Raw genomic sequence first — 16,034 nt, 5'->3', positions numbered from 1 at the left:
AGAGTAAATCTTGCAGCTCATTTTGCACAGAACAACACCTCTCAGTTATCTTATAGCATCAAAACCCTTTCTCTAACTTCTCTGCTTGCAGTTGATATAGTCTTGGTTAATCTGTGTCTTGTACTTCTTCTTATACTTAAATAGATCTGTATAGAGAGGTCTGAGTTTTTACATTTTGAATTTTGCCCAATTTCCATCTTCTCCCTTCATGCCCTCCTATAGCAGCAGATGTGATGGGAGAGAAGCCCAGAGAAAAGGATCAGATGAGTCAACAGCATCAAGCCTGTCATATAAGTTAGTTATTCTGACGATTAATTAGAAAAAAATGAAAAAAAAGCTCCCCACTAATTTCACCATAGGCCTGTTTGGTTCCGACCGTGAGCAAGACCAATGACGGAAGCAACGACCTACTGACGTCTCAGGCCCCTGATCGAATCTGATGTCCCCTCCTGCTCCATGGGAAATGTTCATGTGTATAAAATGGGAGCAGAGCTGAAGGCGAGCAGAGAAACACAAAGACAAAGAGGAGTCAAGAAGCATCGGATCAACAGAATTGGAGATACAGCAGCAGCTCAAGATCAGGACCTTGGAGAGCGCAGCAGAAAGAGCAAAAAAAAAAACAGACAACTTTCTCTAGAGCACATGTAAGATTTTAAATTTGTATAAAACTTTCGTTTTAGATTTTCTTTGATATGGTGCGTGCTCTGTGGTCTCCGATTTTGGTCGTTTTGAACTTGTGTTTTCGTTCGTTTTGCGCACTCCGGGTAGTTTTTGGATAAGTCTCATCAAATGACCGAATATTGAGCTTGAAGATTTTTTTTGTTTGTTTTAATGTTAGTATCAGCTCGACATATTACATTTGGTTTGTGGTCTGTGGTAGCAACGGAATTGCAGCATCTCGATGGTACAATAAGATGCTCAGTGCTCCCCGATGTCCACGCTATGCGTAATTACGCATTGGATTCCGCTTTTTTCTTTATCTCTGATCTATTAAGATTCACAATGAAACGAGAGGTTTGTCAAAGATAAATGTCCAAACGGATTTTCGTGACTACATACTCTTTTTTTTGCCTCTGCAACAGTGCGTGTAATTTAAGATAGTGAATAAAACTTACGGGGTAATGAGTAGAGGATAGTGCGTTATCTTCTTTCCGTCTGTAGATTCATGGGAAATTACCAGGTATGCTCACTGTGTTGAGATTAAATGGAGAATAACCAGTTGGCGTTTCCATCCTCAGGTGTAAAGCGATGTTACAACGGACCGGCCCCCATCTGCTTCTCCTAATAGCCCTGTGCAGTGTGTTGTACTCCCGGACTCTGAGTCTGCCATACACATCCATGAGGTAAGAGAAACCTGCGCTTTTTCCAACTCAAACCACTGAGAGATGAATTGGAGCAGGTTTGTCTTCGGACTCCTGCTCAGGTTCATTCATCTTCACACCAAACGAGAATTCTTGACTTTTGTTGCATGTTGTCATTATTAATCTCACAAATTATTAAATATCAGCAAAGTGTTCTGGTTCAGTTGATGCCAATAATAGAAAAGAGCCTCAGAAATAGTAATGCTTCGAAGTGGTTTTGTCTAAGAAAGCGCAATAAACCTCCCTTAATAATGAAATAACGAAAATGAGGTAAAGCACTTCAAAGAGGAAAACTCTTTAATATAGATGTTGTTGTGAGATTGTAAACATAAGTAATCTTGTCGTGCATTATTTTATTTTTTTTTTTATCTCATTTTCTTCTCAAAAGGCTTTCAGATGCTGTGATAGGCTTTGCTGTATAACACTTTCAGTTGTGCACAGAGATTTTACGCATTTTGGTAACTTTAAGTAGTGAAATCAGAAAACATTTTGATGGCAAGTATTCTGACTGGACAATCACTGCATTCCTTGTTACATCAATACAGCTACAGCCTTATTTTTCTTACAGCTTAATTCAAGATAAAAGCTGTAGACCAGAGCAGAATTGGAGCTAGTGCGTATTTGGTTGTTTTAAGGTGTCAGATGTGACCATATTTTAATGCAACTGTCCTGCGATGATGTGCAGACCGACGAGACACGCAGACGGTCTGTTCACCAGCGGATACAGCAAACTCCTGGGACAGCTATCAGCGCGGAGGTACCTGGAGTCTCTGATCGGAAAGCGGGTCAGGTAGGCAAATATTACCCGGCTGATTCAACAGTGTTACACCACTAAATTGTTAAGAAACAGGATTTCATATTAGGAACCTTAAGCCTCTTTTAAATCCAGTTTTAGACTTGTGAAACCTTTATTCTCGAACAAAACGACATTTTCTCTTTTTCTCTCTCTGTCAAGACTACAACACCAACTCGGTCTAGTCCACATCAACTGCTTGTCAAACCTGACCTAAAATAAAATGGAGACATACAAGACTTTAAAATCCGGTTGAGCTTTATTTTTAATTCTGAAGCCAACATCAGCCATGTCCTCCAACAACTCATCCTCCTGAGAATGAGGTCTATACAGTACACACAATAGTTACATTCAGAATTAACTAACAAGTAATTTGGCTTTGTGGGATAATTGTTTAAGGCATGTTAAACACTATTTAAAACATTTAAGTTAAGTAACCCATGTAGAAATAAGGCCAGCATTTCATTGTTTTTTGTTATGACTGTAAATAAATGTGTAAATGAATGTAGAAGATATAAAAAGTCACCCTAAAATAGTAAAGAAACATCACCATTTTAAAAAACTTTATTCACACAAAGGAAACACATAAGTGTGACTAAATTATGAAGGAAAATGTAACTGAGGAAGTATCATTGTGCATCTTCTTTCCCTCCTTCTAAAGTAAATCAACCTTTAAAGAATTTCGGCCATTCAGTTTTAACTGTCATATTCTAACAAAACACACAATGCAGCAACGAGCTTGATGATTCATTTCTTGAAAAAAGAAAGCAAAATAAATTATTCTCCAAAACTGATGAAACCTATCAGTTAAGGCTTTTTAAAAGTTTAACAAAGATTTTGAATGTTTCTTCTAGTTCACCAAAGTATCATCATTTGATGTCAAGTGATTTCTGTGATGGGTCAACACCAAAGGACACAATGACATTTGCAATGATAAAACCTGACTTGCCTGATGATGCATATTGTAATTGACTAAACATTTTGAAAGGTTAATTTATGCCATCAGTGCTTCATTACATGTTATACAACCAGGAGGGACTCAGAGAAACACACACACACACACACACACACACAGAAAAAGAGAGAGAGAGAAAGAAAGAGATTGCATTGAAACCTGCTGCCCTCTGACCCGCGGTGACACTCATCCTTTTCTTTCATGATCTCTCCCTCTGTCCAGTGATGAGCTGATGGAGGAGCCAGTGAAGCGCCACTCAGACGCCATCTTTACAGACAACTACAGCCGCTTCCGCAAACAGATGGCCGTCAAGAAGTACCTGAACTCAGTCTTAACAGGGAAGAGAAGGTAGGAGTCAGTCCTCTTTACCCACATCCTCATCTGACTCTGTCCATTTCATTCTCTCCCTTAAACTTACTGTATCAGTAGGTTAACTTCATGACTCAGTGAAACAGTCCTCACTGTAGCTGCACATAAAATAGGTCTGATATTATTTGGCTCAAGTATTTCTAAATCTCTCAATATCAGTTTTAGATATGAGATGTTAATACAGAAAACATTTACTTAAAATCAAAGACTGTAGACAAACGACGTCACCAGCTGGATACTAAAGGAACATTTTAAAACTTCATTTTGGACTTTCTACACACTCGCTGTCATCTTGGCACTCCTTGGTGTTTTGTAAAAATACAGAGACCTTGAAGAAGTTGAGATTTTTTTCAGTGATTTCTATAGCTGAAGATTTCTTTTGAACCAGCATCTAGCAGAAAGAGGAACTGCAGTTAAAAGCACTTTTATATTGGCTTTATTACTTAACTTTGGTATTTACTGCTTGCTGGGAATAAAATGAACCCAGCAGTTGGAAACCAGACACACCATCAAACTTTTAGCAGTTCAGCGGATGACATAATGAACCCAGTGCTCAGCTTTTTAAAGGTAGCTTTGCAGAGCTAAAATATGGCGTGATTCATCAACTGCATGGCCTACTTTTCCAATCAAATTTAGATTGACTTTTCCAATCAAATTTAGATTGGAAAAGTAGTAGAAAGCAGTTTTGATGAATAAACAACAGCAAGTTAAGCAGCTGTCTGGTATGCTAGACTGTCAGTAATGGCTTTAAAAAGTAAATTTTATAGTTCAGGCCTCCTAACAAAACCAGATGATTACTGCAACAACTCATCATCAGTAGGGTGAAACCTGTCTCATGATGGTCTAAACCCAGCCCATGTTCTAGACTATTTCTCCAATATTCAACTCTGCAGCCTTTGCAATGTTTGCTTATTGTTATAGTTTTTTTTTAATCAAATAGCATGTAAATGATTTTCCATACAGCATACAAGGAAAAATGCAAAATGGGAAAAATCTGAGTCAAGAAAAGATGATCTAATCTAATCAGCTGTTGTTGGACTAAGAGCAATTTGTTTACCGAATTTAAGCCAAATCTGCCTCTTTTTTAGATGCACAGCTTTAAAAATACACAGACAGTTAAAACACATCCAACATGTTGGCTTGTATATTTCAAACAGAACGAATGCGATGACACCAGAATAAGTGAAATGTCAAACTATACATTTGTAGAACATGCAGTATGTTTTTAATGTATGACCAAGAAATAATACATTAGAAGGAATGAAGGTGACTATTTTATATTATTTTAGGCCTAAAATGCCTACACCCCAGTTTTTGTACGTTGATTTTCAATGCAATGACTTTCTTCCCATCCACATGCACACACAGCCTAGAAGACCCTGGAACCAGCGACCCCGAGGAGTCCAGGGACGATCCCAACACCTTCCAGGAGAGCTATGATGACATCAACGTAGATCACCTCCTAAACAACTTTCAACTGGTAGGTACAGCCACAGAATGGCAAAAAATATCCTCACTTTCCTGATTTTCAAGGTCTAAAACTCAAATGTGTCCTCACAATATATGTACAGATTCAAGAGCACACACACATATAATGTCCATATATATTAACCTCTAAAGTAAACCTAAAGTACATTTGCAACTGTCTCAAATGAATATATTTAGCTAAATCTGTTGTTTCTCTTCTCTCTTGTTAATTGTCTCGACTCTCATGTGTTTGTTTTTTGCAGCCACTTTGAGGAGGGGCCAGTGCTCGAGTGAATACCTCAAGTCATCCTCATGAAACCGCCCATTCCAAAAAACAACACCATATTAATCCAAAGGACATTCGAAAGGCAGATCAACCAACAATGATGTGTTCTCCAATGTGGTTATCTATCTATTCATCCACACATTACATGTTTACACTTCTTATCTTCTCTTAATCTTTAGTGAGCAGTGTATATATATGTACACGCAATGTTAAGTATATAATATTGCTCGCTAAAGATTTTTTGGCCCAAAGACTCTGCGGGCCGCACTGAGCAACATGTGTGTCCACGTGCAGTTTGGTCAATCAGCTTCATAATCAGCTTCATTCACTTTTTAATGGAACCACTGTCCTATTAAATCTGAGTAAAATGTGTCCCTTTAACTTTCAGTTAAACATTTGACCCGTTGACTGTCAATGGAACAGCATTTATTTTCAGTAGTGTAACATTTCTTCCCATTGCTTTTCAGTGGATAGACTGTACCATCTGGTTAACTTTAAATTGGGAAATATGTTTGATTTCATTCACATGAAATTTCATTCACCAAATTTCCATTAACTTACAATGGCGCACTTGTCCAATTAATCTTCACTGAAACGTTAGCATCATTAGCTCTCAGTGGAATTATTGCTCTATTAAAATTTCAGTGCAACAAACTCTATTAGTAAATTATTCTATTAACTTTCAATGGAAATGTTTCCCCAGACTTTTAATGGCATAACTGTTCTCTTTAATTTGAGTGAAGTCTGGCCCATGAAATTTCAATTAAACATCTGACTTGTTGAACATCAGTGGAACAGCTGTTGCATTTACTTTCAATAGAGTAAAAGTCTAGCTATCACCATTAGTTTTCACTTTATAAAAATTTAAATGGATCAAACTGTATTTGTTTCATCATCAAAAAGATTATTGGAAATATTTCACCAAATAACTTTTGTAATCACTTCCCTGTTAAATTTGAGGTATTGCGATTGCATTTTTCTCTCAATAGATTAAATATCTCACTGATTTTCCATCAGTCTACAATCCCTTTAGCTTTAAGTCAAACATTGTCCAATTAACTTTGAATGGAACAATAAGTCCGATTGAGTTCTGACTCATTTCCCTAACCAGTAGTTCATTTCACCATTGGCTTTCAGTGGAATCACTACTTTATAATATTACAGTGGAACAAACTGTTCAACTTAACCATTGCCTTGTACCTTTAATAGAACAATAGTTGCACAAACTTTCAATGGAACATTTTTCTCATTTTGTTTCATTAGAATGATCATACCAATAGATTTATTGTCTCTTAAAAATTGGACAATAAACGGGGACATGTTTCACTAGAACATCTGTTGAGTTTGATTCGAATTAAACAGATGTCCCATTGATTTTCAATGGTGCAATCATAATCTAAGCACTGACTGAATTGTTTTAGAGAATCCAAACATGATAATTTGATGATAAAAAGAAACTGTGGGAGCAAGAGGAAGAAGAGTTAGAGGAACACATTTTGAATGGACACAGATGCATATAATCACTTTATACTACTCAATATGTAGAGCAAAGAAGTTATAACTGTGCATAGAGCTGCCTTTAGCGCATATAGTGATGTACACCACTCACCAAATAAAAGATGTTGTTTTATTTTTCAAAGCTGAGTCGTTTTGTCTGGCTGATTGTTTGAGAGTTGTCTTTTGCATCTGAGATACCATGTTTTAGGGTGTGATTTTTTAAAGAAAATACATGTAGAATTTAAGGTTCTCCTTCTAAAATCTTCCCAAAAAAGTCTACAGGAGCTTTGAGCTTTTTCTCCAAAATCTTCATTCCTTTTGGGGCATCAGCATACAAACCATTATGAGACAGTAAAAATCTTTTTGTGAGTTCAGCAGCACTTTAAAGAAGAAAAAACAGCTCCAATATTATACAAACCCACAAGCTGCAACTTTTCCACAATTATTTTACAGTTCATCTTGGCATATAATTGGATTTTTAAAAACTCACCACTTTTTAATTGTCTTAAAACAAACACTGCTGTCTCAGGGCAACTAATCAGACTTCCTTAATGAAAAAGTCTTGTATGTGACCATATAGATGGATGTGACAACATGTTGACGTACATGAGCGCAAAGCAGCGAGTGACCTTCAGTTCTCCCTGTGGGTGTCAGCTGATTGACATGAATTTCAGTGACACTGACATGAAAACATTGGATACATACTTGATGTTTCTTTTCCCTTAAAATGCGTCCTTCTTTTCTTGCTGACCTAGAAACTGATTTAAGTGCCACCAGCTGTCCCAGTACAGGGAGAAGCAGGTTCGAGATTAGGACACTATATTTTCTGTTAGGACATATTTCATTGCCACCCTCTTGAATAGACAAACTACATGGCTGAAAAAATTTTGATGAAAATGTGAAATTGAAAAAAAGTTGTAAAGGCAAGGTGTTACCAATGGCTATATTGGTATTGGTTTCCTCATTTCTTGACCTTTAGATGCTTTGTCATGTTGTTTTCAATTAAAAACTGTGAGTATGTTATGTTTTGTGATCTGCTCTTGGAAGGAACTTTCCTAGTTCTGTTCACTATTATGTCCTTCTTTTGCACACTTTCCTCACTTCCCCCAAAATATAGTAGTCAGGGAGGAGAGGAAATGAGGATAACACTTTATTTTACAGGTCCTTTATTTTTATACTGCTGTCCTGGAAATGTAATAAAATTTAGGTTTTAAAGTAATTTTCAGGTATGTAACAAGTCATTTTTAGGACACGTTACACAAAGGGTGATGCAATTTGGTATAAATTGTAAGAAAAACAGAAGAAGTGTTATGTTGGTTTAGTTGGAAAGTGCCCACTCAATATATGAGGGTTCATATGTAGTTCTTAATTTTAAAAAAAATGTAATAAACTAGATTCTTAACAATTCTCATACAGACAGAAAAACATACTTTTCAATGTGTAGTTTTGTGCGTCAAATGATATATTAGCATGTTAAGTTATTTCCGAAAAACACAATAATGAGTGAGCATCTATCAACAATTTCGGTAACATTTTATTTTACGGATGCCTTTCTTTTCTACTAATTTCAATGATTTCCTAAAAGTAGCTGCTCTATCAATTCTTAGGACATTTCTCTCAAAAGTTATGTCATTTGGTAGCATATGGGAAATGCGCTCATTATAAAGTTTAACAAAGAATCTAACATGCTGAAATGTAGTTTGACACACAAAACTACACTCTGAAAACAAAGTATTTTCTGTCAGTTAAGAATCTAATTTATTAAGAATTTTTGCAAATTAAAAACTACATATGAACCCAAATATACTGAGTGTGGGTACTTAGCAACTAAACTAACATAACACTTTTTTCCATATTTCTTGTTCCATTTGTACCAAATTACACCTCTTTTTGCAAAATGTTCTAAAAATTAATTAAATACCTGCAAATTACTCCAGGAAACTAAAATTAAAGGACCTGTAAAATAAAGTGTTACTCAACAGAAAGCCTCCACAGCTCAAGAACTTCAGCACCATGGACAGCGAAGCTACCTGCTGTTTTGACTGGATATTGGCTTTAAAAGGTCGACAGGCTGCACTGTTGTGTTCCTGTTTTTGAATATATTCTCATTCTAACTCAAATGTTAAATCATGGTTCATCTCACCAGTGGTGGGTTTAAAACTCAGGTTGTCTACAGGTGAAATAAATGCAACACCTCCGGAACTCGGGCCACTGAAAAAATGGGTGATAATGTTTCAGCTGTATTTCTTCAGGCAGGTCTTGAAATGACACAGCTGTTGGCAGACGTGCTGGCTTTAAAGGGAAGCTCAAATCACCCGGAGAATGAAGAGAAAGGTGGTTGCAGTGAGATTGCTACACTACATGCTGCCTCTACATAAAAACCTGACATAAAGAAGTGTTTACAATAAGAAATAAAGACAAACAGATTAGTAAGCAGAGTAATTCTCCCTTCCTGCATCTCATATCATCTATGTGCATTTCCACAGTTTTTCATCTCATGTCAAAACACATTTTTGTGTGTATTTTTTCCCTTTAAAGAGGATTAAAATGCATGTGCATATTACAGAAATTTGGTTTGGTAAAGGTTAAGTTTAGAGGGAAATGAACAAATTTGTTCAAACTTAAAATGTAAAATTCTCTTCCAGTTGAAAAGTTGAGTTGGGACACAATTAGTAGTGACACAGTTGATATAATAAATATATCCTGGAAACACATGGCAGTTGAGATAGGCTTCAACTGGTACTACAGGGATATAAAGAAAATGTTTCTCCATAGTTCAGCTGAGGTTCACAATATGGATTGCAATATATACATTTTAAATTCACATTATAGCCTTCAGAATCACTTATAACATCACACCTTTAACTCCTATTCAGCTGGATTTCACAGTTTTAGTGGGAGTGGGCCACACTGGATACTAATGGACTGCAGGACAGTTGTGTGACGTCTAACGGGTTGTGTGACTGTGTAAAGATCTCAAAGTAGCCATGTTTTTCAGTCACCTTGTAATGCTTCACACCATTAGCAGACTTCTCAGTCATCCAACTGACAGTTTCCACAGCTCTGATCTGTAATAGCTCCCAGTGCAGGAGGAAATGTTTATCACAGACAGGCGATGAAAGAAGTAAGTGAAGTAAGTTTAAGTGTAAGTGCATTAAAAAGGTGTTTCTGGTGTTCTCTGTTTAATAGCTTTCTGGCTGTGCTGCAAAATCAGACTGCATCACGAGTTTCATCTCAGGATGATTTGACTTTACTGGACCTCACACACCTAAATGCAAAGTTAAGGTCATGATCTGTGACATTTCGTTAAATGCCTGTTTTGCTGCTCTTTGTCTATGACACAATAGTGATTCAGCCTATGTGCATTTGCGGCTCTTATGCTCAGTGTTTGGAGCACTTTCCTGTAGCAAAGGAAATCAGCTCGGTTGATGCTGTTTTTAGAGGTACTTCCTGGTTTTGTGCCACAAACTCACTCATTCGTGTTTATCAGGCTGCTGAGTGTCCACAAGATGGAGCTCTTTGGTCATTGTCATAACAGTTCCTCACATGCCAACCTGCCACCTCTAGAAAGGAAAAGTAACAGACATGACATGTCAATGTCGCCACCTACAGGTAAAGAAAATAACATCTACTGTAATGTTTCATTTGCACCACCTGCAGGCAATAAGTGTTACTGCTGCAGTGTTTTCTTCCTTTATAGCTGCTGTTTTGAAGTTTTTGTAATTTATCATTTATGCTACAGTAAAGGTCCAGTGTGTATGATTTAGCGGCATCTAGCGGTGAGGTTGCAGAATGCAACCAAATGAATACTGCTCTCTTCCCCCTCCCCTTCCCAGCGTGTAGGTGAACCTATGGTGGCCGTGAAACTCACTAAAAAAGACCCTCTCTAGAGCCAGTGTATAGTTTGTCCGTTCTGGGCTACTGTAGAAACATGGTGGTACAACATAGTGGCCTCCACGGAAGAGGACCCGCTCCCTATGTAGATATAAAGGGCTTGTTGTAAGGTAACGAAAACACAACGATTCTTATTTTCAGGTGATTATACACTACTACACATTCTTGTGAATATTATATTCAATTTCTGCCAATATTTCTGCCAATAGATCCCCCTAAATCTTACACATTGGTCCTTTATACATCTGTAAACTGAGCTTAACATGGAGCTTTGTCAGATCCACAAAACAAGGAGGCCTAACTGTAAATTTTCTGTAAATAGTTGTAGTTCAGAGTCACCATCAAAGACCGTTTTTTTCTTCTCAAGCCACATTTTTTCTATTTCTAAAATTATTTGTAGATGTGATTTTAACACATATCAGCACGGATTACTTCTCAGTTGAGTAATGCTTATTTTTACTTGTACTGTTGCCAAGCATTTTTGCAATAAAGACACGGGAAACAACATTTGCATCAGATTTCGTGTGACCCGGCTGTCCTCCACATGACTAAACTCTGGTGTGAAGTTAACATTGAACCGCTCTCTCTCTCTCTCTTTCTCTGCCGTGACTCACTGTCTTTACAAGTGTCATATGACAGCAGATATTTGACTCATAAATGTCATAAGCAATGTTCTGCAGGGCTAGACCCAGATTAGATGATTTTATAATAAGAAGGTGTCAGTCTGTGTGGAGAAAAAAAACTTTAAGGACTTTGTTGATTCAACATTAGCTCACATCAGTCTCACAGTCAATCATATGGTTTGATTTCACGTGTGTTAAAACAAGACTAAGAGCCACTTCGGTTAACATACACAGACTGAAACTAAACCAAAACACTTCATAGATTAGGGTTATCATTTATTGTCGATCACCGTCTCAACCAAAAGACATTTCTTATAAGAGAGACGTGGTTTCTTGATGTTCAGCAACTAATCACTGGGGAAAAGACAACCATGAGACAGTACATCATTTTGTGCCAATCTGTCATGTAGGAATAGAGATATTTCACTTTATAAGTGAAAACTTTGACCTGCTGGTGGCGCTAAAAGGCAGGGGATCACCAATGTCACCAGGATGCATCCTCTGGGGCCAAAAAATGTCTGTAAAAACTTTCATGGCAACATATGCAGTAGTTGTTGAGATATTTCAGTTTGAATCAAAGTGGTGGAACATATGACATCATATAACTAAAATTATTGCTGTACATCCATTTTTTTGTGGGGAAAAAAATCAAAACCTGAATTTCATGGTTCAATATTGCTAAAATTTAAAAGCTTGAGTTACTGCTGCTCATGAATGTATAAAGGATCAATCCAAAGTCACCCCTCTTCAGATCATTAGGTTATAATTAAGAGTATTAAGGATCATTTATTTACAGAGAACACAGTAAGAAGCATATTTCATGTACCACATAACTTGCTGTCTGAAATTAATTTCAGTAATTAAATTAAATGATTGATTTGATTATTAATTCCAACACTCTACACGGTCATCAGATGTGACTGCATGGTTCCTTTCTTGCAAATATGGTAACTTTTATATATGTGCATGCTTTTAAACACATCCAATAGCCTTCACATCAATAATGCGTGCTTATGTTTTTGTGCACATGTAATCGATTGTCCCAGAAAGAGACTGGTTTGTTGTCATACAAAAAAACTCGGGCCAATATGTGTGTTCTTGTGTAAGCATTGTGGATGTGTATACCTATCTTTTTGTGTGTGTGTGTATGTGTGTGTGTGTGTGTGTCCACTCTCCAGGACATTTGTGATTACTGCCTGCTTTGTGGAGAGGCTTCACTCATTAACTCTCATCACTGCTGATCTTAATGGACCAAACAGGGTAAAAATAGACAGAGAGAGACGGCTGCAGCCTTTTAACACCAAACACGGTGTGTGTGTATGTGTGTGTGTGTGTATACTCCAGAGCTGTGCACAGAGGAAAGTAATTAGGCAAACTTACACACTGTAGATTAACTTGCACTGAAAAAAACATGGCATGCATTATGAACAAAAGTATTTTTAAAGGACAAACATTTTCATTCCTGTCTCCACAGTCTCCAGTTTTTAAAATCAGCTATAATCTTCATTCCAACCTTGGTCTTATTATTGTAGTTTTGGCCATCATTTCTGCAAACTGTACACACCAAAGTAATTGCTGCTAATTGGGGAACACAGCAACATCACTACAACAAAATTGGATGGGGCAAGAAACACAAGCAGTCAGATGATCAGAGGGATTTTAAAAGCACTGCACTCCTATAACATGATGTTTCTGTCTTTTTTAAATGATCAAAATCAATGCGACAGAACCGGAAGTTTAGCCAGATTATTTAAACCTGGGTCTTTAAGAACACATAAAATGTTGGTAATGACTCCTCTTCGCACAGGAAAACTGTGTGTATGCGCAACTACAGCAAGTACAGCAGGTCAAAGTTAAATTGCGAGGTCGGTCTGTACACTGTGATGGATGTTTACTGTAAAACAGGCAGTTTGGGTAATTGCTCTCCTGTTGGCCCTCATTTCCTCTTCCAAATAAGTTTTGCTAATGTGGGGATTTGTTTACAACCTGTATGATTGTCTGAACACTCATTGACTTCTTCTTAATGATGTTACTGATGTAAATGCATGAATGGATGCAGCTGTAAAGGAGAATGTAAACTTTTCTGGATGAAGAAAGGGTAGAAAACACGTAAACTACAAGCCTGTTCGCACCGCAGAGGTCTACTTGGCATGTTTGTTCTCCCTCTTCACATTAAAAACATCAAGTCACCAGCCAGGCTTCACTTTTCGCTCCTCAGCCTCGTTCTGAGGACTTGATTCACTTCCTGCTTCCTTCTCGTTTTTCCTGCAGGCGCTCGAGTGACAGTTTCTTTTCAGGGCTTTTACAGTTCAACTTTGGTGACATGCGGAAGTCACTGTGCATCAAGATCATCAACCTTAAAAAATGCTCACACACGAACAGCTCACATCTTCCGCATGTTGCCTTGTCATACACCAACCCCCCATCTATTTCCTCTATCCGGGGGCTGAAATGAGCTATTTATGCAAAAAAAAAAAAAAAAAAAGGCAGAAAAAAGTGAACTTCAAAGGATGAGCAGATAAAATAATAAAAAAAGTGACAGAGAAGAAGAGAGAGGAGGGATGCAGTTAGGAAAACACACACAAAATAATGAAACAAAGCTCATTAGAAGGCTTCAATTACAACCCTGCGTGTTGTATTCAAGTCACCATGGTGCACCAGTCCTGTCTGGCACACCTGTTTATTAACACACACACACACACATACACACACACACACGCAGATGTGGCAGCCAGCTCTAATGACTTTTACAATTAGCACCAGGTCTGATTGTGTTTGGGATGTGTCTTGTTGCAGCAGCCGATCAATAAATCTTTTGGATCCTGAGTTGCTGAGGGAGTGAAAGGCCACAGCGCAGATTAATCAGCTGCCGCCACCGCAGCGACATCAGCAGCTCTGACGTTTTACAAAATAGTCCATTTAGTTCCATCATCGTGACATTGTCTTACATGTTCGGTGTACAGCTGCTGCTCTACTCAATTTATATCAACATGTCTGCATCTGTTGTTCGGGACGACAGACGTGTCACCTCTCAAGCCAAGAGAATGTGCAGCCATATCAGGGACAATACACTTGAACATTTGTTGTCATTTGGCATTATGTCGTGATGAGAGAAGAGTCCAAACGTAACTGGATCTTTGAGGCTGATATTGATATTTGATAGATGAAAAGAATCTGATAACTACTGTATGTAGTGGTTGATATTTGTCTTTTAAAAGGTGCAGTGTGTAGAATTTAGTGGCATCTAGCAGAGTTGACTTGGTAGAAATGGAATATAATATTCACAAGAATGTTTTAATTAGTGTATAATCACCTGAAAATAAGAATTGTTGTGTTTTCGTTACCTTACAATGAGCCTTTTATATCTACATAGTGAGTGGGTCTTCGTCCACGTAGCCCACCATGTTGCACCGCCATGTTTCTACAGTATTTCAGAACAAACAAACCTTTTTTATGAGTTTTGCAGCCACTGTAGGTTCTCCCACATACTTGGAGGGGGACGCTGAGGGGAGGAGTATTCAGTTGGTTTCAATGTGCAACCTTACCACTAGATGGCACTAAATCAAACACACTGCACCTTTAACCTAAAAATGTTTGATCAAGGTCCTTTAACACTTACATACTGTTCAGAACAAATTTGTCCAATTTTTACATTTGAGTGCAGTAAAAACACCTTTTTTTAGCCTGAAATTTTATGACTTTTCCTTAAGTGACTCAGAATATGCAAAACGGAAATATTTCAATTATAATATTTTTAGGAGACATTGTCAGAATATTCACGGCATGTAAGGGTTAAATTTTGTTGTTAAAGAGTTGGGACCAATATATGTACTGAGTGGGATGTTTTACAGTTGAAAAATAAACTTGTCAGAGCTCTCTGGTGGACAAACTATGTCCTTAAACAAACACGTAACTCTCCACCATAAAGGGAATAAGCTTATTTACCAACATATCAAACTGCATACTCACTTAAACTAGTAGCAGCCTAAATACACTTATTCTTAGGTTGTCTGCAAGATTTATATAAAACACAGAACATAACAAGAGAAACACATAAAGTGAGGAGAACTATTTGTAAAGGTGACATTGACAGTGACATTTCTAAACTTCAGTATTACTAATGAAGATACATCAAACAAAGCCTGAAACAAGTCTAATTTGTTGATTGTGAATTGAATGCTTCTGCAATAAGGCTTTCTTTTTACTGATATTCTCAAGCCAAATGGATAGATAGATAGCCAGATAGATAGATAGATAGATAGATAGATAGATAGACAGATAGATAGATAGATAGATAGATAGACAGATAGACAGATAGATAGATAGATAGAGAGATAGATAGATAGATAGATAGATAGACAGATAGACAAATAGATAGATAGATAGATAGATAGATAGATAGATAGATAGATAGCCAGATAGATAGATAGATAGATAGATAGATAGATAGACAGATAGACAGATAGATAGATAGATAGATAGATAGATAGATAGATAGATAGATAGATAGATAGATAGACAGATAGACAAATAGATAGATAGATAGATAGATAGATAGATAGATAGATAGATAGATAGATAGATAGATAGACAGATAGACAAATAGATAGATAGATAGATAGATAGATAGATAGATAGATAGATAGACAGATAGATAGATAGATAGATAGATAGATAGATAGATAGATAGATAGATAGATAGATAGATAGACAGACAGATAGATAGATAGATAGATAGATAGATAGATAGATAGACAGATAGACAGATAGATAGATAGATAGATAGATA

At 37.1% G+C, this 16,034-nt stretch overlaps 1 protein-coding gene across 1 annotated transcript; it reads left to right on the top strand.

The window, feature by feature from the left end:
• The first annotated feature begins 519 nt into the window (after positions 1–519).
• On the top strand, positions 520–6,875 carry LOC122997133 (vasoactive intestinal peptide). Its single transcript, XM_044373131.1, has 6 exons — positions 520–644; positions 1,239–1,343; positions 2,047–2,151; positions 3,332–3,457; positions 4,847–4,958; positions 5,209–6,875. Coding segments are annotated over exons 1-6 (459 nt in total). The 5' UTR covers positions 520–642; the 3' UTR covers positions 5,218–6,875.
• Positions 6,876–16,034: the final 9,159 nt, after the last annotated feature.

Source organism: Thunnus albacares, chromosome 14, assembly GCF_914725855.1.
Source record: "Thunnus albacares chromosome 14, fThuAlb1.1, whole genome shotgun sequence".
Taxonomy (NCBI): domain Eukaryota; kingdom Metazoa; phylum Chordata; class Actinopteri; order Scombriformes; family Scombridae; genus Thunnus; species Thunnus albacares.
This window is presented reverse-complemented; position numbering and strand designations above follow the sequence as displayed.